This window comes from Panulirus ornatus, chromosome 56 (assembly GCF_036320965.1).
Source record: "Panulirus ornatus isolate Po-2019 chromosome 56, ASM3632096v1, whole genome shotgun sequence".
Taxonomy (NCBI): domain Eukaryota; kingdom Metazoa; phylum Arthropoda; class Malacostraca; order Decapoda; family Palinuridae; genus Panulirus; species Panulirus ornatus.
The window spans coordinates 2,014,512-2,042,390 of record NC_092279.1 but is presented as its reverse complement, the minus strand read 5'-3'; the positions used below and the strand labels follow the sequence as shown (position 1 = coordinate 2,042,390).

General features: G+C 38.8%; 1 protein-coding gene across 2 annotated transcripts in view; it reads left to right on the top strand.

The window, feature by feature from the left end:
* The window catches only part of mrn (general transcription factor IIH subunit 4 marionette), a 34,213-nt gene extending 13,280 nt beyond the window's left edge, over positions 1 to 20,933 (top strand). Inside the window, exons 4-9 of one of the 2 annotated variants that reach the window (XM_071693610.1) lie at positions 4,723 to 4,911; positions 5,657 to 5,837; positions 7,036 to 7,182; positions 14,589 to 14,710; positions 17,515 to 17,674; positions 19,957 to 20,933. In XM_071693610.1, coding sequence (XP_071549711.1) covers positions 4,723 to 4,911; positions 5,657 to 5,837; positions 7,036 to 7,182; positions 14,589 to 14,710; positions 17,515 to 17,674; positions 19,957 to 20,172 — 1,015 coding nt within the window. In that variant the 3' untranslated portion in view covers positions 20,173 to 20,933. The remainder of the gene's footprint in view (positions 1 to 4,722; positions 4,912 to 5,656; positions 5,838 to 7,035; positions 7,183 to 14,588; positions 14,711 to 17,514; positions 17,675 to 19,956) is intronic. The other variant, XM_071693611.1, reaches the window with a different exon arrangement.
* Positions 20,934 to 27,879: the final 6,946 nt, after the last annotated feature.

Below are 27,879 nucleotides of genomic sequence, written 5' to 3'. Positions count from 1 at the left end.
ACATTCTTCAAGGCTCCCAGGATTTTCGCCCCCTCCCCCACCATATGATTCACTTCCACTTCCATGGTTCCATCCGCTGCTAAATCCACTCCCAGATATCTAAAACACTTTACTTCCTCCAGTTTTTCTCCATTCAAACTTACCTCCCAGTTGACTTGACCCTCAACCCTACTGTACCTAATAACCTTGCTCTTATTCACCTTTACTCTTAACTTTCTTCTTTCACACACTTTACCAAACTCAGTCACCAGCTTCTGCAGTTTCTCACATGAATCAGCCACCAGCGCTGTATCATCAGTGAACAACAACTGATTCACTTCCCAAGCTCTCTCATCCCCAACAGACTGCATACTTGCCCCTCTTTCCAAAACTCTTGCATTCACCTCCCTAACAACCCCATCCATAAACAAATTAAACAACCATGGAGACATCACACACCCCTGCTGCAAACCTACATTCACTGAGAACCAATCACTTTCCTCTCTTCCTACACATACACATGCCTTACATCCTCGATAAAAACTTTTCACCACTTCTAACAACTTGCCTCCCACACCATATATTCTTAATACCTTCCACAGAGCATCTCTATCAACTCTATCATATGCCTTCTCCAGATCCATAAATGCTACATACAAATCCATTTGCTTTTCTAAGTATTTCTCACATACATTCTTCAAAGCAAACACCTGATCCACACATCCTCTACCACTTCTGAAACCACACTGCTCTTCCCCAATCGGATGCTCTGTACATGCCTTCACCCTCTCAATCAATACCCTCCCATATAATTTCCCAGGAATACTCAACAAACTTATATCTCTGTAATTTGAGCACTCACTCTTATCCCCTTTGCCTTTGTACAATAATTCTTATTATTTTATACTGGTTTCAGTACCAAGTTATACTGGTTTTTGTACCATGTTGTTGCCTCATGTACATAACATGTCTGTTAGTATGTTTGTTAACCTATGTACCCTATTTCAGATAATAAAACAGTTTTAAAGTGCTTTATGTGTGCTAATATTACAAATTATCGAGGTGGATATTATGTTGCTATACTGAAGTCACTATGTCTCCAAGAATGTTTTTTTCAAATACCTGTTTCACTAATCCTCTACCTCTCCTGAAACTGCATAGCTCCACCATAATTAGCTGTTTGGTGCATGATACTACTCTTACATACATCTAGCCTGGTATACTCAACTGGCTTTCCATGATAGATGATTATAGTACTTAGTTTTTTGATGGCACATATAACCCAAGGGCAGAAAACATAAAGAAAATACATACAATAGTATGTGAATAGAGGGGCTGCAACAGTGGGAGAAGGTGTCAAACTGACCGTTGTATTAAAAACAATGGGCTAAGTGGCTGGAATTGGGCTGCTTTTGCTGTGGCCTGTGCACACTTAGATAGATATGATAAGGCTGTGGTGGTGAACTGCAAATTATGGGAGGGACTTCTGGTGGTAGGAGGTGACTTTGGCAGGGAATGTGCACAGACCTCTCGTAACTGTTAACTGGTGATGGAGGGAAAGAGCTAGGAGGATTATATTTAGTGGCTGTAGATAGGTAGTGTAAGAGGGACTGAGAATGATGTTGCATACCCCCTTCCACATCTCTTCCAGCAACTCCTATTGTGTGGTGGCTAGAAAGGAAAATCATGGATAGGGAATCCAAGTGTCTTGAGTACTGGCACCCTCTGATTAGCAGCAGCAGGGTGACATTCCTTAAAATCCTATCACAATGTGAAATGTCAGTATACTTAGAAATTGAAATGCTATGAAACAAGGTTACATTCCTGAGGACCAATTTCTCATATAAGTCTTAAGTATGGAATATATAAGCAACAACTTAGGCTAATGATTACTTGCCACACTCCATGTCAAATTATTTAGATGTTATTTAATGAAGACTGCCAGAAAATGCGGTGATGAGGGCTTGAGTTGCTAGTGGACTTGGTTATAGCCACAAGTTTTGTTTTATCATCAAACTTCCTAAACACCTCTAATTTCATGTTTATGGTGATAGCCTTATCTCCTGTACTCCATGGGGTACTAGTAATGTTCACGGCAGACATAATGATATGGCTACATTTACCCTGCTTTTCCTTCCTTAGCGAGGTAGCATCTGGAACAAATTAACAGTGGCTTCATTTGAGCACATGAACCACATAGCAATCACATGTAATGCACTGAAACCAGAGCTCAACAAAATCTTGAAATATTTTAGACATTAAGATTATGAAATTCTTTTCTTCAAATATGTCAAAACTATGATGGGTTATGTGTTCTTATACAAGTTTGTACCCTAATTTTCAGCTGTCATAAGGTGAAATTTAGCTGTATGAGTTGTTATTATAAAGGAGATAATGGCATTTTTTGTTTTATATATTCGCCATTTCCAGCATTAGCGAGGTAGTGTTAAGAACAGAGGACTGAGCCTTTTAGGGAAAATCCTCACTTGGCCTACTTCTCTGCTCCTTGTTTTGAAAAAGGAAAAAACTGGAGGGAATGGATTTCCAGCCCCCCCACTCCCTCCCCCTTTTGTTGCTTTAGTAAATTTTCTCACTCCTTATGTGATGGGGACACTATAAGGTTGGTGGCCTGACGTAAACACTGACCATAACCCTTTGTGCATATGCGATGGTGGTTCCTTCAAGAAATGATCAGACTTTCTACCTACTATTTCTCTGAGCATTTTGATATTAAACAACCTGTTCTTTGGGCACCCGTCAATAAACAGTATTGATACCTGTTGACTCCCAGTCCCACTCACCTATTTGTTTCTACTCATGACCGATTTCTTTTGATGTACATAATCCCAATTATCATTCTTCTTTTAGTACAAAGCATGCTTTTCTTGACTTTTGTATACACTAGGGACCCTGTGCCTCCCCAGCCTGACCAAGGCTACATCCTCAGTTGCCACTTCACCTACCCTTGTATACAGATAGATCCCTTAGTACAGTTATTCAATTCTCTTGTATCATAACTGCCATAGTATTTACTTATCTCCTTCAAAAATTTGTTCTTTTTTCTTTCTTTTTCTCCCTGTTGCATAGGCACAAGCAAAGATGATAAACTGCCAAAACGATTAAAGGAAGGTTACATTTTGGTTGTTGTAAATATAGGAAGATGGCACATAAGATATAGGTAAATGCTTCTGAAAAATGAATGATATGGGAAGACTGATCAACAGAATATACTGAAGTGAAAGTGAATAAAGGTATGATTACTTAAGAAGTGAGAGAGAAAGAGAATAAGCAGGTGAATGAGTTGGTTGTTTGTGTGTATTTGCCAAAATATGTTCTTACCATGTAGCAAGTAGAGAATTAGATATAACTTTGCCTTGCTGTCACTGGACTCAATCAGGGCATATAAAGCAGCCAGGGGAAATCACAGGAAGTTTTGTAGCACCTGGTTGTGAACAAGAGGCTGTGGTTTCACTGCATTACACATGACAGCTAGTGAATAGATGTGAGCAAAATGAGATAGGTATTACCTTGCAAAAGCAGGTCACTATGAATAAGTATAAAAGAAAACAAAAGCTTTTCATAATGTGATGTAGTTACTTATGTCAGCAGATGTTAGAATACCCTAGCATTTGGGTATTGATTTTCAAAAATGCTTGTAACTAGTGAAAAGTACATTATTTAGCGGAAGTGAATCATAGGTGGGGGAGGGGGCGAAAATTCTGGGAGCCTTGAAGAATGTGTGGAAGTCGAAAACATTATCTTGGAAAGCAAAAATGGGTATGTTTGAAGGAATAGTGGTTCCAGCAATGTTGTATGGTTCCGAGGCGTGGGCTATGGACAGAGTTGTGCGCAGGAGGGTGGATGTGCTGGAAATGAGATGTTTGAGGACAATATGTGATGTGAGATGGTTTGATCGAGTAAGTAATAATAGGGTAAGAGAGATGTGTGGTAATAAAAAGAAGAAGGTGTTTTGAAATGGTTTGGTCACATGGAGAGAATGAGTGAGGAAAGATTGACCAAGAGGATATATGTGTCAGAGGTGGAGGGAACGAGGAGAAGTGGGAGACCGAATTGGAGGTGGAAAGATGGAGTGAAAAAGATTTTGAGTGATTGGGGCCTGAACATGCAGGATGGTGAAAGGCATGCAAGGAATAGAGTGAATTGGAATGATGTGGTATAACGGGGTCGACGTGCTGTCAATGGATTGAACCAGGGCATGTGAAGCGTCTGGGGTAAACCATGGAAAGTTCTGTGAGGCCTGGATGTGGAAAGGGAGCTGTGGTTTTGGTGCATTATTACATTACAGCTTGAGACCGAGTGTGAACAAATGGGGCCTTTGTTGTCTTTTCCTAGCACTACCTCGCACACATGAGGGGGAGGGGGTTGTTATTTCATGTGTGGCGAGGTGGCGATGGGAATGAATAAAGGCAGACAGTATGAATTATGTACATGTGTATATATGTATGTCTGTGTGTGTATATATATATATCTCAACATATATAGGTATGTATATTTGCGTGTGTGGACATGTGTATGTGGGTGGGTTGGGCCATTCTTTTGTCTGTTTCCTTGCGATGCCTCGCTAACACAGGAGACAGTGACAAAGCAAAATAAAATATAAGAAATACTTCTTATCCAAGTTACATTCGACTTTGGTAGATAATGATCTCATCCTCTTTACCCATTCCACACCACTGGTAAAAGGAATCAGATTTTGTCTAAAGTACTTCAAATTTTTTTCAGAGGAAAACCTTGGACCATGTCTGCTACTTTGGACCCAGACCCACATCAACGAGATGTTGAGTTTCTTGACAAATATGCAATGGATAGATGGGAAAGTGTTCTTCAGTTCCTTGTGCAGCCAGGACGGGGCCAGACAGCCATTTCCCGAGATGCCATGCGCACTTTACTTCATGCAGGTCTGATTGAAAGGTACTGATATATATTTGTACATATTTGTCAAGAAAGGAGGGGTGACAATGTTGTTCATTGGTATATATATATACATGGACTGTAAAGACATTAGGGACTAAAGTGAATATTCAAATTAAAGATGTTTAAGGTTTTGAGTATTCCTGATGAGTTTTATGGGAGAATGGTGATTGAGAGGGTGGTGGCATGCATGCACAGACCATTAGACTTGAGAAGAACAATGATGCTTCAGGAGTGGTTGGTGCTGTGTGAATTAGGAGTTTGCTTTGAAGAAGAAATATAAGTAAGAAGAAGTAGAGAAATACATAGAGAGTAAGGTATGCTGTGGCATTTGTGGAAATAAAGAAAGCTTTGTGGAAGGTGTTGTTGATATATGTTGTGGAAGGAAAACTGTTAAAAACAGGGAGAAGTTCTTCTCAAGAGAGTAAAGCATGTGTGTGAGTATAGAGTGATGAGTAATTTAAAAAAAAAGATAGTGGGTCTGTGGCAGAAGCGTGTGATATCACCATGGCTGTTTAATTTGTTTATGGATAGGGTGGTGAGGGGGATAAATGCAAATTATTTTTCTAAGATGGGTGGGTGTCTACAGTGTGTTGGTGGTGGTAGGGGCTGTGAGGTGACTGAAGATGACTGCATTGATACAGTTTAAAGAAATGCTAATGTTTTTATATAAAGTGTAAATGGATATTTCTTGCTCATGACTGAAGCTAGGTCAATTGATAGATTTATTTTACACTGTTTACAGTAGTGATGAATCAGACAATATGCAGATCACAAGTTCGGGATTTCAGTTTCTGCTACTTGACACTTCGTCACAAGTTTGGTACTTTATCCTGAAATACTTGGAGACTGTTACAGAGCGGGGTCTTAGTCTTGTGGCATGTTTGACATTCCTCTTCAAGCTCTCTTTCTCAATTCTTGGTAAGGTGAGTGGTATTTACAGTTTTTTGATCATATTTGTATTTTGAAAGTGACCTAACCAAACACCAAATGACTTGTATAGATTGAATATTTATGCATGACAGTATGAGTAACGTATGGGATATGAAGTTATAGGAATTGAACTATTTCATATATAGATCAACTTTAAGACCTCCGGGAGTTCATTTTACGAGGCATGTGTGCTTAAGATTTTGTTTTATTTTAAAGAAACGCTTATATATAAATGACACAGAGATTGCATTTTACAAGAAAAGTGGGTTATTATCTCTTGTCTCTTGAATACTGTATCATTTTAACAGAATATATTTTACATATTTGAATTAAACATGAGGCCTTTTTCTTCAGAGATAGAAATTATTTAACAGATCTTTGATCAAATCACAATACTGAGTTGTTCAGCTTTTTTATGAATGGGTAACTCTTTGCAGGTTAGTCCTGTTAAGTACACAAGTCATAGCAAATCTAGCTGTGACACATGACAACATAGTAAAAAGATGCACGAGTACATTTTAGGGGGCATGATGGCAGTTCATGAAAAAAGTCTGGAAATTGAACTTGAGCTATTAGGTTTACAGAACTTGATAGGGCTACACTCCCAATGATAAAGCCAACCTAAAGATTAATTTTCACTCATGCTGTAACCTTATGGAGGTAAACTACATAATAACTATAGTATAATCAACACCTACTTTCCTCCTGTCTTACATATGCCCATCACATTGATGGCTTGGAGTACACAACATTGAGTTCTCATTTGACTACCTGGCCATCATGATAATACTCCATCTTACCCACCCAATCCATTCAACCATCAAAGAGATTTACACAAACTACAGCTGGGAAGCAGACTGGCCAACCTTCACTTAGTACATGGAAACATGGTTCCAAAACTTCAGCATAGATGATTTCCTATTCCCAAATCATGCTGTCTCACTCTTCATCGACACTTCCAACTGTGCCAGCAAATATCATTTACTAAAAGGACGTAGAGAGAAATTTAACCCAAAATTCTCCCCATAGTTATGCATTTCATTCAACGAAGAAACTAGCTCAGACAAAACCGTTCATCATTAGAAATCAGAGAACAAATCCAAACTCTAAATAACACCATCACCAACCTACTTAGGTAAGTGGAATCTGCTTGCATGAGATTACATTAACAAATAAGTTTTTCTTTCTAAGGATTACAGCATGGAGGGCATGGACAATGAACTCCTCACTTTCCTGCAGCATCTTCGTGAATTTGGTCTGGTTTACTTGCGTAAACGTATTTCTGGTAGATTTTATCCTACAAGATTGGCTCTTAACATCACTGCTGGGCAGAACAAGGTTTGTTTGTTATGCATTCTTCTGTCATAAACTCCATTGCTGGGTTTTATAGTACAGATACCAAATACTGTCTGTGCATACCCATGTCTAAGCTTTAATTATGGAAACTTTAACAGCATTGCTTGAATTTTTGTCAGACTATATTGTAAATTTACTAGCATCAGAAGTCTCACTATCTAGATATTTATTAATACAGATTTTCAGTGCATGGAAATCCATTAATAGCTCAGTCTGAGTTTGCAGTAAAAGAAGTAAGGAAAAAATCTGTGATAATCCTGTGATAGTCAACCTAGGAGGAATTCTTTGTTTGTAATTTGTTTGTTTCTGAGCTACAGTGATATGATTGTAGAGTTCCCACTGTTTTCCTTCTTCTATCTCTTACAAGGTGTATATGCATCAAGTTTTTTTTTTTAACTCCTGTGAAGTGCTGAGAATATTGACTTTTTTTTATTTCATTGATTCGTGTGAGAAACTGCAGAAGCTGGTGACTGAGTTTGGTAAAGTGTGTGAAAGAAGAAAGCTGAGAGTGAATGTGAATAAGAGTAAGGTTATTAGGTACAGTAGGGTTGAGGGACAAGTCACTTGGGAGGTAAGTTTGAATGGAGAAAACCTGGAGGAAGTGAAGTGTTTTAGATATCTGAGAGTGGATTTGGCAGCGGATGGAACCATGGAAGCAGAAGTGAATCATAGGGTAGGGGAGGGGGGCGAACATTCTGGGAGCGTTGAAGAATGTGGGGAAGTCGAGAACATTATCTCGGAAAGCAAAAATGGGTATGTTTGAAGGAATAGTGGTTCCAACAATGTTATATGGTTGCGAGGCATGGGCTATAGATAGAGTTGTGTGGAGGAGGGTGAATGTGCTGGAAATGAGATGTTTGAGGACAATATGTGGTGTGAGGTGGTTTGATCAAGTAAGTAATAATAGGGTAAGAGAGATGTGTGGTAATAAAAAGAGTGTGGTTGAGAGAGCAGAAGAGGGTGTTTTGAAATGGTTTGGTCACATGGAGAGAATGAGTGAGGAAAGATTGACCAAGAGGATATATGTGTCAGAGGTGGAGGGAACGAGGAGAAGTGGGAGACCAAATTGGAGGTGGAAAGATAGAGTGAAAAAAATTTTGAGTGATTGGGGCCTGAACATGCAGGAGGGTGAAAGGTGTGCAAGGAATAGAGTGAATTGGAACGATGTGGTATACTGGGGTCGATGTGCTGTCAGTGGATTGAACCAGGGCATGTGAAGCGTCTGGGGTAAACCATGGAAAGTTCTGTGGGGCTCGGATGTGAAAAGGGAGCTGTGGTTTCAGTGCATTATTACATGACAGCTAGAGACTGAGTGTGAATGAATGTGGCCTTTGTTGTCTTTTCCTAGTGCTACCTCGTGCACATGCGGGGGGAGGGGGTTGTTATTTCATGTGTGGTGGGGTGGTGATGGGAATGAATAAAGGCAGACTATGAATTATGTACATGTGTATATATGTATATGTCTGTGTGTGTATGTATACGTTGAGATGTATAGTTATGTATATTTGCATGTGTGGACGTGTATGTATACACATGTGTATGTGGGTGGGTTGGGCCATTCTTTCGTCTGTTTCCTTGTGCTACCTCGCTAATGCAGGAGACAGCGACAAAGTAAAATAAATAAATGAATATTCTGTTTCATCATTGATTCTGTTTCCAAATTTATAACTCGGTGTAAATGGCATTTAATATAAAAGTTAGAGAACTCCTCAACTTATAAACAACAGAATACAGACATAGCCCTTGATTAGAAACCAAACTTGCCACCCCATTGAAATTTATTGTTACCTGCTGCTGGCAAGGCAGATGTAAAGAGATATGTGGTAATGGTGTCTTCACCTTTCATATAACATAAAGCCCTTACACAAATACAGGTGCTCGGATAAAACAACATATACCGAGTGATAACACCAGCAGACTGATGTCCATCCAAATCAGAAGTGGTAACTGAAAGATTCAGTAAACGTACGGAAAGAGACCTCTTTTGATGGAGCCTCATGAAACAGATTTTTATTTAACAGACATGAAAAAAGTAATTATTTAATAGAATGAGTAAATATAATACTCATTACAGATGAGAATTAGATTCATTAGACTTAAAAAAGAACTAACAAAATATATCTGCTGTCATCTTTGTTTACATTCTCTAAGCCAGTTGTGTACAGTCCACTATAATTCGTGTCAGTTCATTCTTGGTTGCTCTCTTTTTAGCTATCTCCATGTGAATTTAGGGAATATTTCAAACCTGTCAAGTCTAGAAAACAGCCTGCAAGTGCAAGTATAAGTAAGGCACCCAATGTGCCTAGGAAACTGATTTATATAGACTTAAAGATGCAAGTAATAATCAGTGTTGAGGAAGGTGCCCATCACTCACTTGGATTACCTTCCTCTGACATTGAAATGATACTTGATAAGTAGGAGATGACAAAATGAATCAGCCAGTCTACCATGTCCTACATTGAAATCTTTTTTTTCCCACGCAAGGATAACACTACAGAGTCATTACTATTACCAAAGAAAGCTATTCTATACCATGTATTAAAATCAGAATTGACACTGACAGGAACACAGTGTATGGGCCCCTTTTAACAGATTTTTTGCTTAGGGGACATCTATTAAGAAAGCAGTTTGCCTGTTGTAAGAGGTTTGTATGTTCTTACCTGCCAACTCACCAGCCACATGTCAGTACTAATGATTTTATAAAGGGTTACGTTCCTAGAAATGTTGGAATAATCAAATTCAGTGTATGTGAATGTGTTTCTGTATCAAAAATGGGCTTCTAATCCCAACCTATGACAATTCTCCTCTTTGACAAAAATTCTGTATGTTTTCCTGAGCATCATGGCACAAGCAGGTTAAAGAATAATTGGGCAAGAAAAAGGATGAAGGTAATTTATCAAGATCTCCTAAGGTGTTTGTAGACCAAGGTCTTAACCCTTTCACTGCTATACGCATGTGAAGTAACTCTGCTCCATGGCCGACAGAAAACATTCCCTTGTGTGTGATAAGGAAGGACTCTCTCTGTCCATGAATCGACGGCCAGACATTGACTGTGCTGGCATCATATGGCGTGGGAATTTTATACCGTTAGAGAGTAGGTTGACAAAAAGGTCAGAGACAAAAATACAAAGCCCAGTTATGTTCTCAATTTTTACTCTTCCAGTGCTCGAAAAGAGGTAAAGGCCAGTGCAAGAGGAAGCAGACAACATACTTTTGCCCTAACTGTCCAAATAATAATCCTATCTCTAATCCATTGCTTCTAGATGTAACATACCCCAAAAAAAGTCAAGACTAGCCATTGTACATAAAGCTGCTGTTATAAGTTGTTTTTTGCTTATGTGATTGTCAAAATAAAAGCAGCATGATTGTAATGTTTTGTTCATTTTACTGTAGATGAATCCAAATTTGTTTTATCGAATTTGCAACTAATTGATGGGTTCTGGTTTACATATAAGATTATTCATTTTGAATCTGTATTTTGCTTATAAGAATTATACTTTTGAAGTAGTTTTGACCTTATTTGAACTACCCAGGTCACTGAATATACGTATTTCCAAATCTATAAAATATTTCATTTTCACTTTTTTTTTAAGGCACAATTTTCCATTTCATAAAGTTTTTCAGTAATGTTGGTGTTGATATGAAAACTTGATTTTTTCATATTGGAAAAGTTAAAAAGATCATATTAATATATTAATTTTTTTGTGACCGACACGTTTTTTTTTGAACCGAATGTGAAATTACGCAGTGAAAGAATTAAATGTTGAAAAAATAAAGGAAGAGAGAAAGATGAAAGTAGAGAGAGTGTTCCATAGCATGGCTGTTCAATTGAAGCAGGAGGTATCATAATGGACATTCCCCATGTGGCTTATCTCCACATAACAACTATAGGAAGCAGGCAGATATATGCTGCAGGTTCAGTCTTTGGTGGCAGGGACACATGCAGACAGCTTACAAGAGATAAGATAATACTATTGGAACATGGAGAGGGCAGCAGCATTATGGGAGATAAAGAGAGATGGTTAGAGAGGGATGAAATGCTAGAGTTACCCCCTGCTAGTGGCCTGTTAAGGATGTGGCACTAAGAGACTAAGAAGCTGCACCGGAATTCACCGCCCCCTTGAGGGTGTTCTTAAATGGGACTGGTGTCAGAGATATAGGTTGATACGTAGATGCCATGAGAATTGATATTTAGAAGGCTATTGAATCCACTTTGATTGATAAAGAGGTGGTTAACCACATTCCATACTTGGGTGACAGACGTCTGTAGGTATGAAATAAATGCTCACAAGAAAAATAATTTTGGCACTTATACAAAAACCCCAGCTTTTGGGAGTCCGAATTTGTAGTGCTGATTATTTATGGTTTCCTGGATAGAGTTAAGGATATGGTTATGCCCAACATGTGCTTGCAATTGTAGGGATGAATTTTGGTGTTTTGAAATTTAACAGAGGGAAATTAGTGATATTAAGAAAGAAATATAGATAAAGATTGCATTTTAGCACTATTAAGTTTCACCAGATTTACTGCTTCCTCATTCTGAGATATTGCACAGGTCTGTGTTGTCAAGTATACAATAATAAGAAATTTATAGTGGAGAATTGTAAATACCATGGAATGTACTGTATAAATAAGTACACTGTACTTATCAGTGTAAATATACAAACAAGGGTGTGCAGGCAATAGCCAGGCAGTGGGCCTTCCTCCTTCCCACACTTTTAGTAAATTAATATTCATTCTGTGCTCATCTGAAAGTGATGAAAACCATGAAAAGCTTGTCAACTTACTGGTATTACTTGAATATATAATAAACCATGATAAACAGTGAAAGGCAAGATGAATGCAATCCAAACAACAAATGAGGAGAGGAAACCCTTTTGCTAATACACTTGAAAAAATTGAATTTTTATTTTAATGCTTCACTGAAAATTATGAAAAAAACATGAACAGCTAGCCAAATTGCTAATTTTTTCATTCCATATTCATGTGCCAGATCCCGCATTAGGAAGATAGTGCCAGAAACTGATGAAGAATTTCGTCATTTGCTCTAATCCTCCCTAGCTATCATGTATATTGTTCCAAAAGTAGGGCTCTCATCTACAACAAAGCCCCCGTGACTGCTTCCAATTCTGTAGTTCAACCCTTTGACATGAATTGCCCCCTGTATATCACAATCATTGCAGTTCTCTCTATACCATGCATGCTTCTCACCTTTCTCAATGTTTAGGCTCTGAAAACTCATAGCCTCTTTCACTCCATCCTCCCATCTCCTTTTCTGTTTATCCTTTCCCCTAGCTTCCTCCACTTCTGACATGTATAAGCCAGTGGCTAGTATTAATGAATACATAATACCAATACAGAAAATCAACAAATGAGCATCATATTACACAATATCAGTATAGTTGTACTGCACTGTGCTAAAAAAAAGTTGATGTAAGATTATTCATTGTGCATATCATTATGGCAGCATGGGTATTTGGTACCATTGTCAAGTTCCCTCCCTGTGTGCATAAATGCCAATACATTCAATATGGCATTCATTTCAAACTCTTGAGGGGTACTGTCAAACACTGCACCAGTGGAATTATTTTTTTGATGTTTTGGAGAAAGTTAGAACACCACATTTGGTCATCTCATCCTGTCTCAGACTTAAGTAAGGGCTGATCTTGCTCCCCTCCCTTTGCAAGGATTAGGTTCTCCTGTGGATACCTATCTGTCCAGGTGAGGAGGTTTGTTTTCTTATGTTCATCTTGTCCCCTCCCAAAAAAAAGAGTGAAAATTGTGGTGCATAGCTACCTTTTATTTTGACTGGAGAAAGCATCCATTTTTTCTAATTTTTAGTAAATCATACCTCGACAAGAACTAATTATAATTATGGGGGCCTTGCCCATCCCCTCCTGTTCATCTTCCCCACAGTGCCAGCTTCTGAGGCAACATAAGTGGGATAGCTCCAGTTTTCCTTCTGAGATTTGTTTCTTTGAAAAGGATGTAACGTCAAATCTAAAAAGAAAGATTTTGGTGATCCTTGCTGTCTGTTTTTGGACAACACTGACTGTCTGATGGTTCTAGTTGAACAACATTTACAGGGGGCTGGGTTGAGGTAATGAGTTCTGAGAACAAACCTTTTCTATGAGAGAGATCCTCTTCATGTCAAATAGCCATAAGAGATCAGACAGCCAGTATCAGTATTCCTAAAATTTCAGTGGTAACTTGAGGAGACAAAAGACCTTTTTTTCATCAGCTTTTTCCCTTGGATTTATTTTTCACTTGCTAACCCTTATGTTCCTGAGCCCTAAGGACATAGAATCTCCCCTCAATCAAACCAATTCATTTCCTTTAGCCCTTTTAGAGGCTGAGTTTGCTTATGAGCATGTTGAATATATCTCCAGAGTGCTTACTTATATGAGAGAGTTCCTTCTTTTCTTAGACTCAGCAGCACCTACCCAGTGCCTTTGCTTGTCATATTCACTGGTGATTCATCTTTACACATTGTCCATGATGCCCCTTTTCTCTCACTGACAGTGCATACAAAATGCTTATGCTCTTTGGAGAATCCTAAGGTTTGGTATAATGCAGACAAAAAGCTGTGGTTCATCTTTCTCCTAGAGGTAGAGGCTATTCTTAAGTTTCTTCGAGCTCTATTTCCTAAAACTTTCAAGCTTAAAATTAATGTTTTCCCCCATCTCCTCTTAGGTATTACAAAAGAATAACAAAAATCTGGGAATCCATTCTTCTTCTTAACTGTTCCAAGAGGGTTTTCCAATGCTTCTTAACTCTCATGTATTACTGAAATACACAGCAGAGTTGATAGAGCCTGCAGTAGGGCCAACTTTTCACTGCACTCCTTATCAGCCTAAGAAGGAATCGAAAGATCTTAAATTTGAATCAGTCTGTTCTAAAACACCCACATATTGTGACAGGGTTATGTTTATGACTAACACATGCTTCAGCAGGAAATGTACTGAAATGCAACAAAACAGGACGATTAATGATCCTGCTGTGTAATGATGATGCACAATCATAAGACCTTTTATTTGAAGACTATGTTTCCTTTAACACACTGAACATAGTTAAAGATGTGAGTGAATGGATGACAAACTACACATTTAATCTGCTCCAAATAAATCCACAGATGCTATTTAGTTTTTTGGAGCATCTTGCATATTCCAATCTTAAATTTGATTTTTTTCTTTTGGCAGTTGTTAAGTATGTATGCAGTAGCCCAGCTAACGCTATTCTTTGGTATTATGGAATTCACAGCAGTTCTCTGAAAAAATCCTGTAGTTCTTTTCTATGTTTTGTGGTCTTGTGGACCAATGATTGATCATTTTTAGTGTTCAAATGATGACTGAATAGAAATCTGTATCTAATGAATTTATCCTTATCAGGGTACAATTGATGTTCCAAAGCAAGGATACTTAGTGATTGAGACAAATTACCGAATATATGCCTATACCACCTCAGAGCTCCAGATATCACTTCTCAACATTTTTTCTGATATAGAAGGCAGGTAAGGAATAACATACATCACTGTTTTCTATTAGTTTTGACATAACTTGACAGAATGATGAACATAACCAATAGCTTTGATCAAACATTTTGAGAGTCAAGCAGTTCTTTATAATCCTCCATAAGGTTTGAATGCAATCATCTGGCACACCCAGGAAAACAGCAGCAAAATCTTGGATGGTTTTACACAAGACTCATTCTTTTTATATATAAAGCCAGTACAGTGTCTTTCTCTGTGCTCGAAACCTAGCTGTACAGATTCTCAATATGGATGCTTTCCAACATTGGGACTTAGATTGATTTTGTTTGGAAGTCACATTGTCTCACTAGTAGTACTGTGGTCACACCATCCCATATCACAAGCTTCTGAGTCAAGCCAGTGAGTTAAACTTGCCAACTAATTAGCTGTAGCAACCAAACTCAACTAGTCAAATTTATACTTAGATAAGTTGCACGATCCAAGGGAACCTATACTTGGGATGATCATTCATTAAGACAGGTGGATGGTTGCTTTCTGTATGTAACTACTCCATTTCTTAGCACAGAAATGTTTCATTTGGAAATTTTAAGTTTACTATTTAAACCAAACACTACTATTTTTACATGTCCAGATGATGTCAAAGTGTTTTTGTGGGGCAAGAAAATTTTTGATGAATTTCAAGCCTTGAAGGAAATGGACTGAAGATAAATAGGAGCAAGTGCAAAGTGATGAAAGTAAGTAAATGTTATGAGAATTGGACGAGAAGACAGAATCTCAAAAATCAATTGCTAAAAGAATGTTACGAGGAGGAAAATGAATATATTGTGGGGAGAAAGGAGAGACCAGGCAAGAAATGGAATAATGGGGTGAAAAGATTTTGAGTGCTTACCGACCCAACACACAACAGGGTGAAAAGCATGTCCAGGATAAAGTGAAGTGGAGCAATGTGGTAAGAAAAAAAAGAAAGTGGGGGAATAATGTAGTCAGTGGACTGAACCAGTACATAAGAAGTGACCGTGGGGAAACCATGGATAGGTCTGTGGGGTCTAGTTATAGAAGGCACCTAGGAGTGGTTGGAGAAGGGGGATGGAACCTTTCCCCTTCTTGCATTTCAATTTCTTTGAACAGAAGAAGGAATCGAGCAAGGAGTGCTTATCCTTCTTGAAGGCTCAGTTGCGGTGTCTAAATGTGTATGGATGTAACCAAGATGAGTAGAAGGGAGAGACAGGCAGTATGTTTGAGGAAAGGAACCTAGATGTTCTAGCTCAGAGTGAAACAGCTCAGGGAAAGGGAGAAGAGTGGTTTGAGAATATCTTGGAGGTAAAGTGAAGGGTTAGTGTGAGATCAAGAGCTAAGGAAGCACTAGCACATTTGTTGAAGGAAGAGTTATGAGAATGTGTGAGTGCAATAAGTCCCAGAATGACGTAGGTAAAAATGAAAGCGAATTACAAGAGGCGAGTGATTATTAGTGCTTATGCACCTGGCCATGAGAAGAGTGATGGATAATGGATAGGGGCGAGTGAGTGAGTCAGCAGTTTTGATACTAGAGATCTCTTCCTACACAACCTCCCACTGCCTCCAGCAAACCACAGCATGAAGGTCTTTCATATGCAGACAACCTTACAATCACATCATAACACCCTGACTCCACAGTAGCTGTAGCAGACATGCAGAAATGTATTACACAGTTGGAGCAGTGGCTCACCCAAAACAGAATGTCTGCATCTCCACAGAAATCTTCAATCCTTCTTTAGACAGGCATGAGTCCAATTTACACCCTCCAGTCACTTTGAATGGACAATCACTCCCACTGAATAAAACATCAACCATTTTAGGCATCACACACAACATTCACTCCCCATGCCAATAACATCAACACAAAGTAACAAAGACTAAATGCCCCGAGAACACTATCATGCACCAGATGTGGACAGAATAAAAATCCCTTGACATCCACTACAAACAATTTCTCTGCTCCACTCTAGACTATGCCTCGCCTGCCTGATCTTCCCTCTCTCAAAAATAAATAAAGCTGCAAACCACACAATGTAGTCCACTCAGAATGATCACTGGCTGCCTAGCACCCAAAACCACTCAACACCAATGCAGAGAAACAAAGGTTGTCCCAGTGAGATCCCACCTCAACATGCTCAGCACTCAATTTGATTCAACAGCATTTGACCCTTCCCACTTAAGCTTCATGACGAATCACCAATGCTCAAGTAAAAATAAAATGTTTACCCTTACCTCACATTTCAGGATTTCTCAGCTTCCAGATTCCCCCATCTCCAACACATATAACACTGAAAAACATATACACACCAAAATACCCTTTCAAGCATTAATGAACCACCCTCCCATCTCACTTCTTAAGCCATACCCCACCACACATACACCCATCATAAGCCACACTCCCCAGATAAACATGAGTCACGCTTTCCAGTCTATGCTCTGAATGTCAGCCATTCCTAAAACTACAAATAGTGTTTGAACATATCCCAAGACTCTTCATGCACGTGATGTAGTTACCACAAAGAAGACACTGAGTACTCAGTTGCCCTGCAATCTTTGCACATGGGAACACACACAGCATCACTAGACAGTATGACCTGTAGTCCCAACCAGTGGCTGTGAAAGAGACTGAGAAATGGGACCTTAAGTTTCACCTACATTTTGATTATTGCTTCCATTGTGTATATTGTTACTGAAGCAACAGTGCATAGTGGTTGAAATAGTGTGAACAAACCAAGTGTTTGAAATACCTTTATTAATTTGATTATGAGAAATTAATGTCATAGTTTGTACTACATCTATAACATTTGTAGATTCCCCAATATGGTGGTGGCAAGCATCTCCCGTAGCAGTGTTCGACGTGCTTTCTTGAAAGGTATTGGAGCAGAGCAGATTATAAGTTTCCTGAAGCAGCACTGTCATCCTCAGATGTTCAAGCTAAATTCAGTTGTTCCCCGTACTGTGGCAGACCAGGTAAGATTTTGTACTATACTCTACAAGATAGTCATTCAGGCTAACAAAAAGTAATCAATTACTGTAAGAAAGTTTTCTAGGTGCATGCAGAATTCAACTTCATTCAATATGAATACTATTTTCTTGTCATAGTGTATAGGTTAGTTTGACAGAAAAGTTAAAAGCGAGTGCCTTAGATGCCTGGAGTATACTAGAGTAGTCTTCGGGGTCTTATATCTTCACTGCCTGGGCTAGGCCTAGAGTGTTGATACAGAGAGACAGAGAACCATTTCATTAGATAGTGAATGAGTTGATCTCAGTTAACCAGGAAAGCTCAACCATGGGAGAAGTGATCTTTTCCCAAGAGATGGTCCTTTTCACACTGCAAACCATTTAGTGACCAGATTTTCAGATATGATACTTTGTTGTCATGTAAAGATTGGTAGTATGATTTCAAAATATTTTTCATATTGTTTTCCCATACTAATGCCATCATGCGTTATACTTGTGCAAGACTTGTTTCATATTTTTGATAGTTACATGAGCATGCATAATTTCTTCAGCAAATATTTTTTGCATTGCAACTGGGTCTTCAGCATATGAAGTTGTAGCAATTAGCATTTGTTAGAATACCACATGCATCAGCCTACTCGTAAGTGGAGATCATGTGATATAAAATCAGTTTATTCTATTAATTTGTGTAACCTTAAAATGCTGGGATGCATCACTTTATGACTTTTGAAGTAGGCACAGGAAGTCATCATGTGAAATCACATGTTCCTGGGCTTTGTTTAACTCCCCTGCTAATATTTTAACATTTATATGGCTGCTAGGTGTTGCCTTAATCACTATAGGTGTTTATTTCAGTGACTACAACACTTCAGAAGTAATGATAAAGTGTAGAAAATTATGTAAATATGTGTAATTGATGACATAAATATGTCTGAATGTATGTGTGTAAACAGTAACCTTCCACTTCCTCTGTTGGGTGGCTCACGAGCTGACTTCAGCACTGCAGTAAACCTTGCCTACATTAGTTTTGCTGGCTTACTTAGATTTACATTTTTCTTTCTCCTCCACTTTCTTCTTCACAACAGATAACCTAGACAAGGACCAGTGGGTTCTCCATTGTCCGACTTTCTCATGTACTCTTTTTCCAGCTCCATCTTGTCTTCTGTTCTTCCTTCCTCTTCACTCATCTTCTCTCCTTACCCTTCCTCGTACTACTTTATCTCATCCTGTTCCTTTCCGTACATGCTATGTTCTCGGCTTAATTTTTTTTTCTTGTTTCTTTTTTTTCATCTTTTCTTTATTTTTGTAACCCTCTTCCATATTCTTTTCCTATTTTCCTATTAGTATCTTTCTCTCTTTCTTTGCTTTCCTCTTCATGTATTTTTCTTATTTTTCCCTCTCCTTTTTTTCTTTACTCCTTATTCTCTTCAATCATTCTCATGTCTCTCTACTTTTCTTAAACCTTCTTCTGTCCTCCTTTCATTCTCTTTTACTCCTCATTTTTTTCCATCTTTCTTTACCTTCATTTTTTTTTCCTCTTTTTAGTCTTTCTTGCAGTATGTTCTCATTCTTTTCCTCATCTTAATCCCTTTTTCAGCTTTATTTTCCTGACTGTTTCTCCATCTGTTTTGGCATGAATTCATTTTCCCCTTTCCCTCCTCTCAGTTCCTTTTACTTGACCCTCTCCTTCTTTACCTTTCCTCTATTTTCTTTTATATTTTCTAGTTTCATCTCTGTTATCTTTTTTCTTCTACTACTCTCTCCTTCTCCTGTCCTTTTTCCCTTCCTTCTGTTTCCTGTACTACATTTCCCTCCAATCATTCTACCCACTCTCTCATTCTTTTCATACTCTTTTTTTTTTTTTTTCCACTTCTCAACCTTCTTCCACTCCTCACCACTTTTGCCATTTTCTCTTTGCCTCTTTTCTTTCTCCTCAGGTTGCCACTCATCAACTTTTCCTTTCTCCATCCTATCTTTCTTCTCTGCTTCTTTTCATCCTTTCCCCCATTCATTACTCCTTCACCTTGTCAACTTTTTTCTTCCTTTCTTTTTTTTTTTCCTCCTTTTTTTTCCTTTCCTTTCTCACTCTTCACTGTATCCCTACCAGAAACATTGCCTTCTCTTTACTCTTTTTTTTGTCTTCCTCGTATTTTATGAAAATGTTAAGGACACTGTTTAAGATTGTAGGCACAAAAAAATGTGCGATGTAAGAAAGCTAATGAAAATCGTTATTATTTTTCTTTATGAATAAAGATATATGGTGCAGTGGTATAGTATTCGTTTCATTACAGATAAAGCTGTGGGAGATGGAGAGAGAACGCCTAGAATTCAGTGAAGGTGTGCTCTACAAAGATTTCATGTCCATTCATGATTTTTCATTGTTATCCAACTTTGCATCAAGTAAAGGAGTTTTAATATACTCTGATGATAAGCAGAGAACAATGGTGGTTACAAAGAAAGGACATCCAGCCATTAAGCTTTTCTGGAAGGAAGCACAAGCAAAATAAATCCTTTGTATCTGTGTTAAAGTAACTTAATTGATGCAGATACTTAAATCCATCTATATCTCAGATACCTGTTCCAAAATGGAATTTTGTCAGTGGGGTGGTCACGGCAATAGAGACTTCATTACTAGTGAACTCCTATGCTGCTTTTTAGCCTTTAGTGCCTCACTCTCAACAGGCCACTGGCAGAGGGCACTTCTAGTGCAGTGTTTACAGAGGCTCCTACCTAATGTTCCTACTAACTGCTTCGACCTAATGCTCAAGCCTAATGTTCCTACCTACGACTTCTACCCTTCTGCCTGAATCTTCTTACTTACTACTTCTATCTATTGCTCTTAACATTTTCCTAAAGGCAGGGCTAGTGCATAGTGCTCACTGCAGGAAAATCTAGAGTTATGAAGAATGAACTGTGTGAGTCAAGTGTTGTCAAGTGTTTTATATTACAAGAAGAGTATTTATGTTTCTGGACAGAATGCCAGAAATCCAAATGTTTTGGAGGCAAAAAGAAAAGAGATACCTTTGTAAGAGGAGTGCAACTTGACAGTCACCGAAGTGCTGACTCACTACGCAGACGTAACTAACCTTCCTGATACCCAGGCAGGTAGTACTGGTAATACACCTCCCTGGCCGTTGACTGCCTACCATTTAGTACCTACATATGATTAAAATGCTTATGTATGTCTTTAGTGTGAAGTTCAGATTTTTTTAACATATGGTGAATGGATAAAGTTAAAGTTATATTTCAATAAAACTGGAAAAACAGCTATGTGGATGTTTCATTTCAGCGTGATGCTTCCCTTCCGGAAATATTGTCAAACAACTAGCTTCAGTGAATGTCACACAAACAAGGAACATATTTACTTTTGATAGGTAAGGAGTAACCTAAGCCTACAGAGTGAGTCATGCCACCTCCACTATCAGATAGTAACAAACATCACTTACATCCAAAACCCATGTGAAATGCAGTTAAGAGAAATGGCTTTCCAAACTTATCAAAAAGCTTTTTGCTTTTTTATATTACAGAGCTGATTTGTCAGGGAAGACTAATGACTCCACACCTGTACACAAAATGCTTCCATTGCATCTAATCCACAATCTCCCCTCTGGCCTCTTCATCTGAAATATCCCTAACCCTAATCAATTCCTTCACTACATATCCCCGTCTCCCATGATTTACCTCACCATATGCCTTTCTGACGACTTCACACCACATAACCTTCTCTTGTCTTATTCTTCATTACATCTGTCCTCGTATTAACATCTACACAGTGCAAGTTATCTATCTCTACTGCTCTTATTATTTTACTTACTGTAACTTATGTTTATCTGTTTCACATCTATGTGTCAATATGAAGACAAGTACTCCATGCATAGCTTTCAGTGCTGCCCAGTTTTTCCCTTTCCTGATAAGCTCCCCATGATGATCACATTGAATGAATTTAATGGAGTTTCACGTATATAATACCTGGAATTCAGTAATACCCCCAAATGTTATATACTTGGCTTCTAGAAAGGTTTTGAAAAAGTACTACAAAAAAATATTTGGCAAAATTAAATCTCGGAGAATAGGTAATCAAACTTGCTCATAGATTACATCCCAGCTCATAAATGGTATGAAATGATGAAAGATCTGATAAGCTCAGCATGACAAATGGGGTACCACAAGGTTCAGTCCTACTTAGACCCACACATTTCATTATCTGTATCTGGAAACAGGAGAATAATTTCAGAATTTGCTGAGGACTCAGAACTAGAAAATACTGTTCAAAATATAAGAAGATCGTTTTATGATTAAAAGTGATTTCTGTTAATTGTGCAGTGGGCAGAGTCGAAGTAAGGAGACTCCACTAGAAAAATGCAAAGTACTGGATTTTGGTTATAGAACTATCAGACATGAATACAAAATGTTCAATAAGCCATTATTAGAGGTATAAGAAGAAAAAGACCTTGAACTGACAGTGGACCTAGAATTTGTGAAATGATGCTCAGCTTCATACAGTAAAGGAACTAATGTTAGGATTCACAGTTAGAAATAGAAACTATAAAACAATACATGCTCTTACCAACACTCATTTGGAGAACACTGTTCAGTTCTTGTAACCAAATATGCTCAAAAATGAAGAAAAACTTGATGAATACAAAGAACAACATAACTAATTCCATCACTATAAAATAAAACTTATGAAGAAAGGATCCTTACCTGAAATAATCTATGTTAAAGAGGGATGATTTTTTTTTAATACCTAGTTGCTTCTTGTCTGTGGACTGTCAGGAACAAATAAACAATATCCTCATTTACATACATCCACTCTTGTTTTCATGCATAATGAAATCATAACCTACCATCCACAGCCAAACTCTTCAGACTTTTCCATGGTTAACCTCAACCACTTCATATGCCCTAGTTCAGCCCATTGAGAGCATGACACTCCCATGTACTACGTCAATCCAATTAATTGAATCCCATGCATACCCCTCACCCTCCTTATTCTAATACCCCAAAGCTTCCCTCACCCCATCCTCCCACCTTCTTGCTCTCCTCCTCCCTCTTGCACCATCTACTTTTGACACATAAATCCTCTTAGTGTTCACACCATTTTAGTAAATCCTGGTCAGCTGCCTCATTCAAAGTGCACTTTCTTACCACACGTTCCTTCTAAACGTCACTCCTTACATGATCAACCCACGTCATATCACATGTTCTCTGACATATCATTTCCAATACACCCATCCTCTTTCTATCTTGTGGCAATCAAGGCCTGACTCGAATCCGTACATCTTCAGACACTGACCTACTGACCTCTCCATCCACGTGCTCCTTGATTTATCCAGGACCTTAGCCCCTTTTCACACTCTTTGAATTACTTCTGCTGCTATGGTTTTATTCATTCTCTTATCAACACCCAGGTATTATAAGCAGTCAACTTCATCCAGGTCTCCTCTACTTAAACTTGTATTTAAACTATTCTGTCTCATCCTATGCTGCATCTCATTAACTAACTTTTTGTTCACATTTACTCTCAACCTTCTTTCACATACTGATAGTTTTCCACATTGTTGCTAGCTTCTGGAACCTGCCATCAGAGCCATCATATGATTCACCTCCCATGCATCCCTACCTCCCAGTATACCATAAACCTGCCCCATGCTCTTACACACTTGCATTCACCTCCCTCACCTCCTCATTCATGGAGAGATTAAACAAACATGACATCCTTGATCCAGACCCCTCTTCTCTTTCTACTTGCACGTATACCTAACTCTTCTGGTAAAGAATCCTTTGCATTAAATTACTTTCCATTTACTTGATATATTTGTAGTACCTTCCACTTTCCATATACTATTTATCTCTTTCTCTAAGAACTTAGGACAAAATCTCCAAAGTATACACCTGGTCCACACATCCTTTAGGTCTTCTGAAGCCACATTGCTCCTCTCAAATCACATGCTCTGTGCTTGCTACTTTACCAGGTGTACTCAAAAGACTTGTGCCTCTTAAATTCAAGCATTCACTTTTGTTCTGCTTGCAGTTAAATAAAAGTGCACTATACATGCATTCTGCAAGTCCTCAAGCACCTCACATTGGACCATCAATTGCTAAATAGCCTCATTAGCCAACTGATAACACTGTCATACCATTTATTCAGAAATTCAACTGCAATCCCATCCACTCCTGCAGCTTTGCCACATTTTGCCGCAAAGTATTTATCACCTCTCTTTTGGACATACCACTGATTTATATGGCACTTATCCCAAAGCAAACCACATCTGCTACCCTATCACCTAATGTAATCAGCAGACCCTCAAAATACTCACTCCATCTATTCACCTCACCTGCCTATCTATTCCCCTCACTGTCACTCCCATTTTCTCTCTTGTACTCCAAACTATATTCACCTCCCTCCAAGCAATTTTCTTCATCTCCCTGGGGATACAGAAGAAAACATTCTATTCTATTCCCTGCATGTTGTAGAAGACAACTAAAAAGTGCAAGAGTGGGGAGCTGGAAATCCAACAACGGAGGGAGTTTTAGTCGACGAAACAAATGAAAATAGCGTTTTTGCATGAAAAAAATTGTCACTATTATAAACATGTGTCAGTGTTTTGAGAAGATAGTGAAAAAGACACTTCATTTTACAGATCGCTTAAACAGCTGACTTAAGTTCATTTTTCCCTTCGAAGAACAAAATGAGTTCAAATAATTGTAAAAAATACCGTAATCATATATATATATATATATATATATATATATATATATATATATATATATATATATTATCCCTGGGGTTAGGGGATTAAGAATACTTCCCACGTATTCCCTGCGTGTCGTAGAAGGCGACTAAAAGGGAAGGGAGCGGGGGGCTGGAAATCCTCCCCTCTCGTCTTTTTTTTTAATTTTCCAAAAGAAGGAACAGAGGGGGCCAGGTGAGGATATTCCAAAAAAGGCCCAGTCCTCTGTTCTTTACGCTACCTCGCTAACGCGGGAAATGGCGAATAGTTTAAAAGAAAGAAAAGATATATATATATATATATATATATATATATATATATATATATATATATATATATATATATATATATATATATATATATTATTCCTGGGGATAGGGGAGAAAGAATACTTCCCACGTATTCCCTGTGTGTCATAGAAGGCGACTAAAAGGGAGGGAGCAGGGGGCTGGAAATCCTCCCCTCTCGTTTTTAATTTTCCAAAAGAAGAAACAGATAAAGGGGCCAAGTGAGGATTTCCCTCAAAGGCTCAGTCTTCTTTTCTTAACCCTACCTCGCTAATGCGGGAGATGGCGAATAGTATGAAAAAATATATATATGAAGGCAAGCAAGTATGAATATGTACAGGTATATATATGTCTAAGTGTATATGTATGCATGTGTATATGTTGATATGTATATAGGTGTGTGGGAGTATGTGATAGAATGTAAGAAAGTAAATTCTCGATTGATATGGGTAAAACTGAAAGTTGATGGAGAGAGATGGGTGATTATTGGTGCATATGCACCTGGGCATGAGAAGAAAGATCATGAGAGGCAAGTGTTTTGGGAGCAGCTGAATGAGTGTGTTAGTGGTTTTGATGCATGAGACCGGGTTATAGTGATGGGTGATTTGAATGCAAAGGTGAGTAATGTGGCAGTTGAGGGAATAATTGGTATACATGGCGTGTTCAGTGTTGTAAATGGAAATGGTGAAGAGCTTGTAGATTTATGTGCTGAAAAAGGACTGGTGATTGGGAATACCTGGTTTAAAAAGCGAGATATACATAAGTATACGTATGTAAGTAGGAGAGATGGCCAGAGAGCGTTATTTGATTACGTGTTAATTGACAGGCGCGCGAAAGAGAGACTTTTGGATGTTAATGTGCTGAGAGGTGCAACTGGAGGGATGTCTGATCATTATCTTGTGGAGGCTAAGGTAAAGATTTGTATGGGTTTTCAGAAAAGAAGAGTGAATGTTGGGGTGAAGAGGGTGGTGAGAGTAAGTGAGCTTGGGAAGGAGACTTGTGTGAGGAAGTACCAGGAGAGACTGAGTACAGAATGGAAAAAGGTGAGAACAATGGAAGTAAGGGGAGTTGGGGAGAATGGGATGTATTTAGGGAATCAGTGATGGATTACGCAAAAGATGCTTGTGGCATGAGAAGAGTGGGAGCTGGGTTCATTAGAAAGGGTAGTGAGTGGTGGGATGAAGAAGTAAGATTATTAGTGAAAGAGAAGAGAGAGGCATTTGGACGATATTTGCAGGGAAAAAATGCAATTGAGTGGGAGATGTATAAAAGAAAGAGACAGGAGGTCAAGAGAAAGGTGCAAGAGGTGAAAAAGAGGGCAAATGAGAGTTGGGGTGAGAGAGTATTATTAAATTTTAGGGGGAATAAAAAGATGTTCTGGAAGGAGGTAAATAAAGTGCGTAAGACAAGGGAGCAAATGGGAACTTCAGTGAAGGGCGCAAATGGGGAGGTGATAACAAGTAGTGGTGATGTGAGAAGGAGATGGAGTGAGTATTTTGAAGGTTTGTTGAATGTGTTTGATGATAGAGTGGCAGATATAGGGTGTTTTGGTCGAGGTGGTGTGCAAAGTGAGAGGGTTAGGGAAAATGATTTGGTAAACAGAGAAGAGGTAGTAAAAGCTTTGCGGAAGATGAAAGCCAGCAAGGCAGCAGGTTTGGATGGTATTGCAGTGAAATTTATTATAAAAGGGGGGGTGACTGTATTATTGACTGGTTGGTAAGGTTATTTAATGTATGTATGACTCATGGTGAGGTGCCTGAGGATTGGCGGAATGCGTGCATAGTGCCATTGTACAAAGGCAAAGGGGATAAGAGTGAGTGCTCAAATTACAGAGGTATAAGTTTGTTGAGTATTCCTGGTAAATTATATGGGAGGGTATTGATTGAGAGGGTGAAGGCATGTACAGAGCATCAGATTGGGGAAGAGCAGTGTGGTTTCAGAAGTGGTAGAGGATGTGTGGATCAGGTGTTTGCTTTGAAGAATGTATGTGAGAAATACTTAGAAAAGCAAATGGATTTGTATGTAGCATTTATGGATCTGGAGAAGGCATATGATAGAGTTGATAGAGATGCTCTGTGGAAGGTATTAAGAATATATGGTGTGAGAGGCAAGTTGTTAGAAGCAGTGAAAAGTTTTTATCGAGGATGTAAGGCATGTGTACATGTAGGAAGAGAGGAAAGTGATTGGTTCTCAGTGAATGTAGGTTTGCGGCAGGGGTGTGTGATGTCTCCATGGTTGTTTAATTTGCTTATGGATGGGGTTGTTAGGGAGGTAAATGCAAGAGTTTTGGAAAGAGGAGCAAGTATGAAGTCTGTTGGGGATGAGAGAGCTTGGGAAGTGAGTCAGTTGTTCGCTGATGATACAGCGCTGGTGGCTAATTCATGTGAGAAACTGCAGAAGCTGGTGACTGAGTTTGGTAAAGTGTGTGAAAGAAGAAAGTTAAGAGTAAGTGTGAATAAGAGCAAGGTTATTAGGTACAGTAGGGTTGAAAGTCAAGTCAATTGGGAGGTAAGTTTGAATGGAGCAAAACTGGAGGAAGTAAAGTGTTTTAGATATCTGGGAGTGGATCTGGCAGCGGATGGAACCATGGAAGCGGAAGTGGATCATAGGGTGGGGGAGGGGGCGAAAATCCTGGGAGCCTTGAAGAATGTGTGGAAGTCGAGAACATTATCTCGGAAAGCAAAAATGGGTATGTTTGAAGGAATAGTGGTTCCAACAATGTTGTATGGTTGCGAGGCGTGGGCTGTGGATAGAGTTGTGCGCAGGAGGATGGATGTGCTGGAAATGAGATGTTTGAGGACAATGTGTGGTGTGAGGTGGTTTGATCGAGTAAGTAACGTAAGGGTAAGAGAGATGTGTGGAAATAAAAAGAGCGTGGTTGAGAGTGCAGAAGAGGGTGTTTTGAAATGGTTTGGGCATATGGAGAGAATGAGTGAGGAAAGATTGACCAAGAGGATATATGTGTCGGAGGTGGAGGGAACGAGAAGTGGGAGACCAAATTGGAGGTGGAAAGATGGAGTGAAAAAGATTTTGTGTGATCGGGGCCTGAACATGCAGGAGGGTGACAGGAGGGCAAGGAATAGAGTGAATTGGATCGATGTGGTATACCAGGGTTGACGTGCTGTCAGTGGATTGAATCAGGGCATGTGAAGCGTCTGGGGTAAACCATGGAAAGCTGTGTAGGTATGTATAT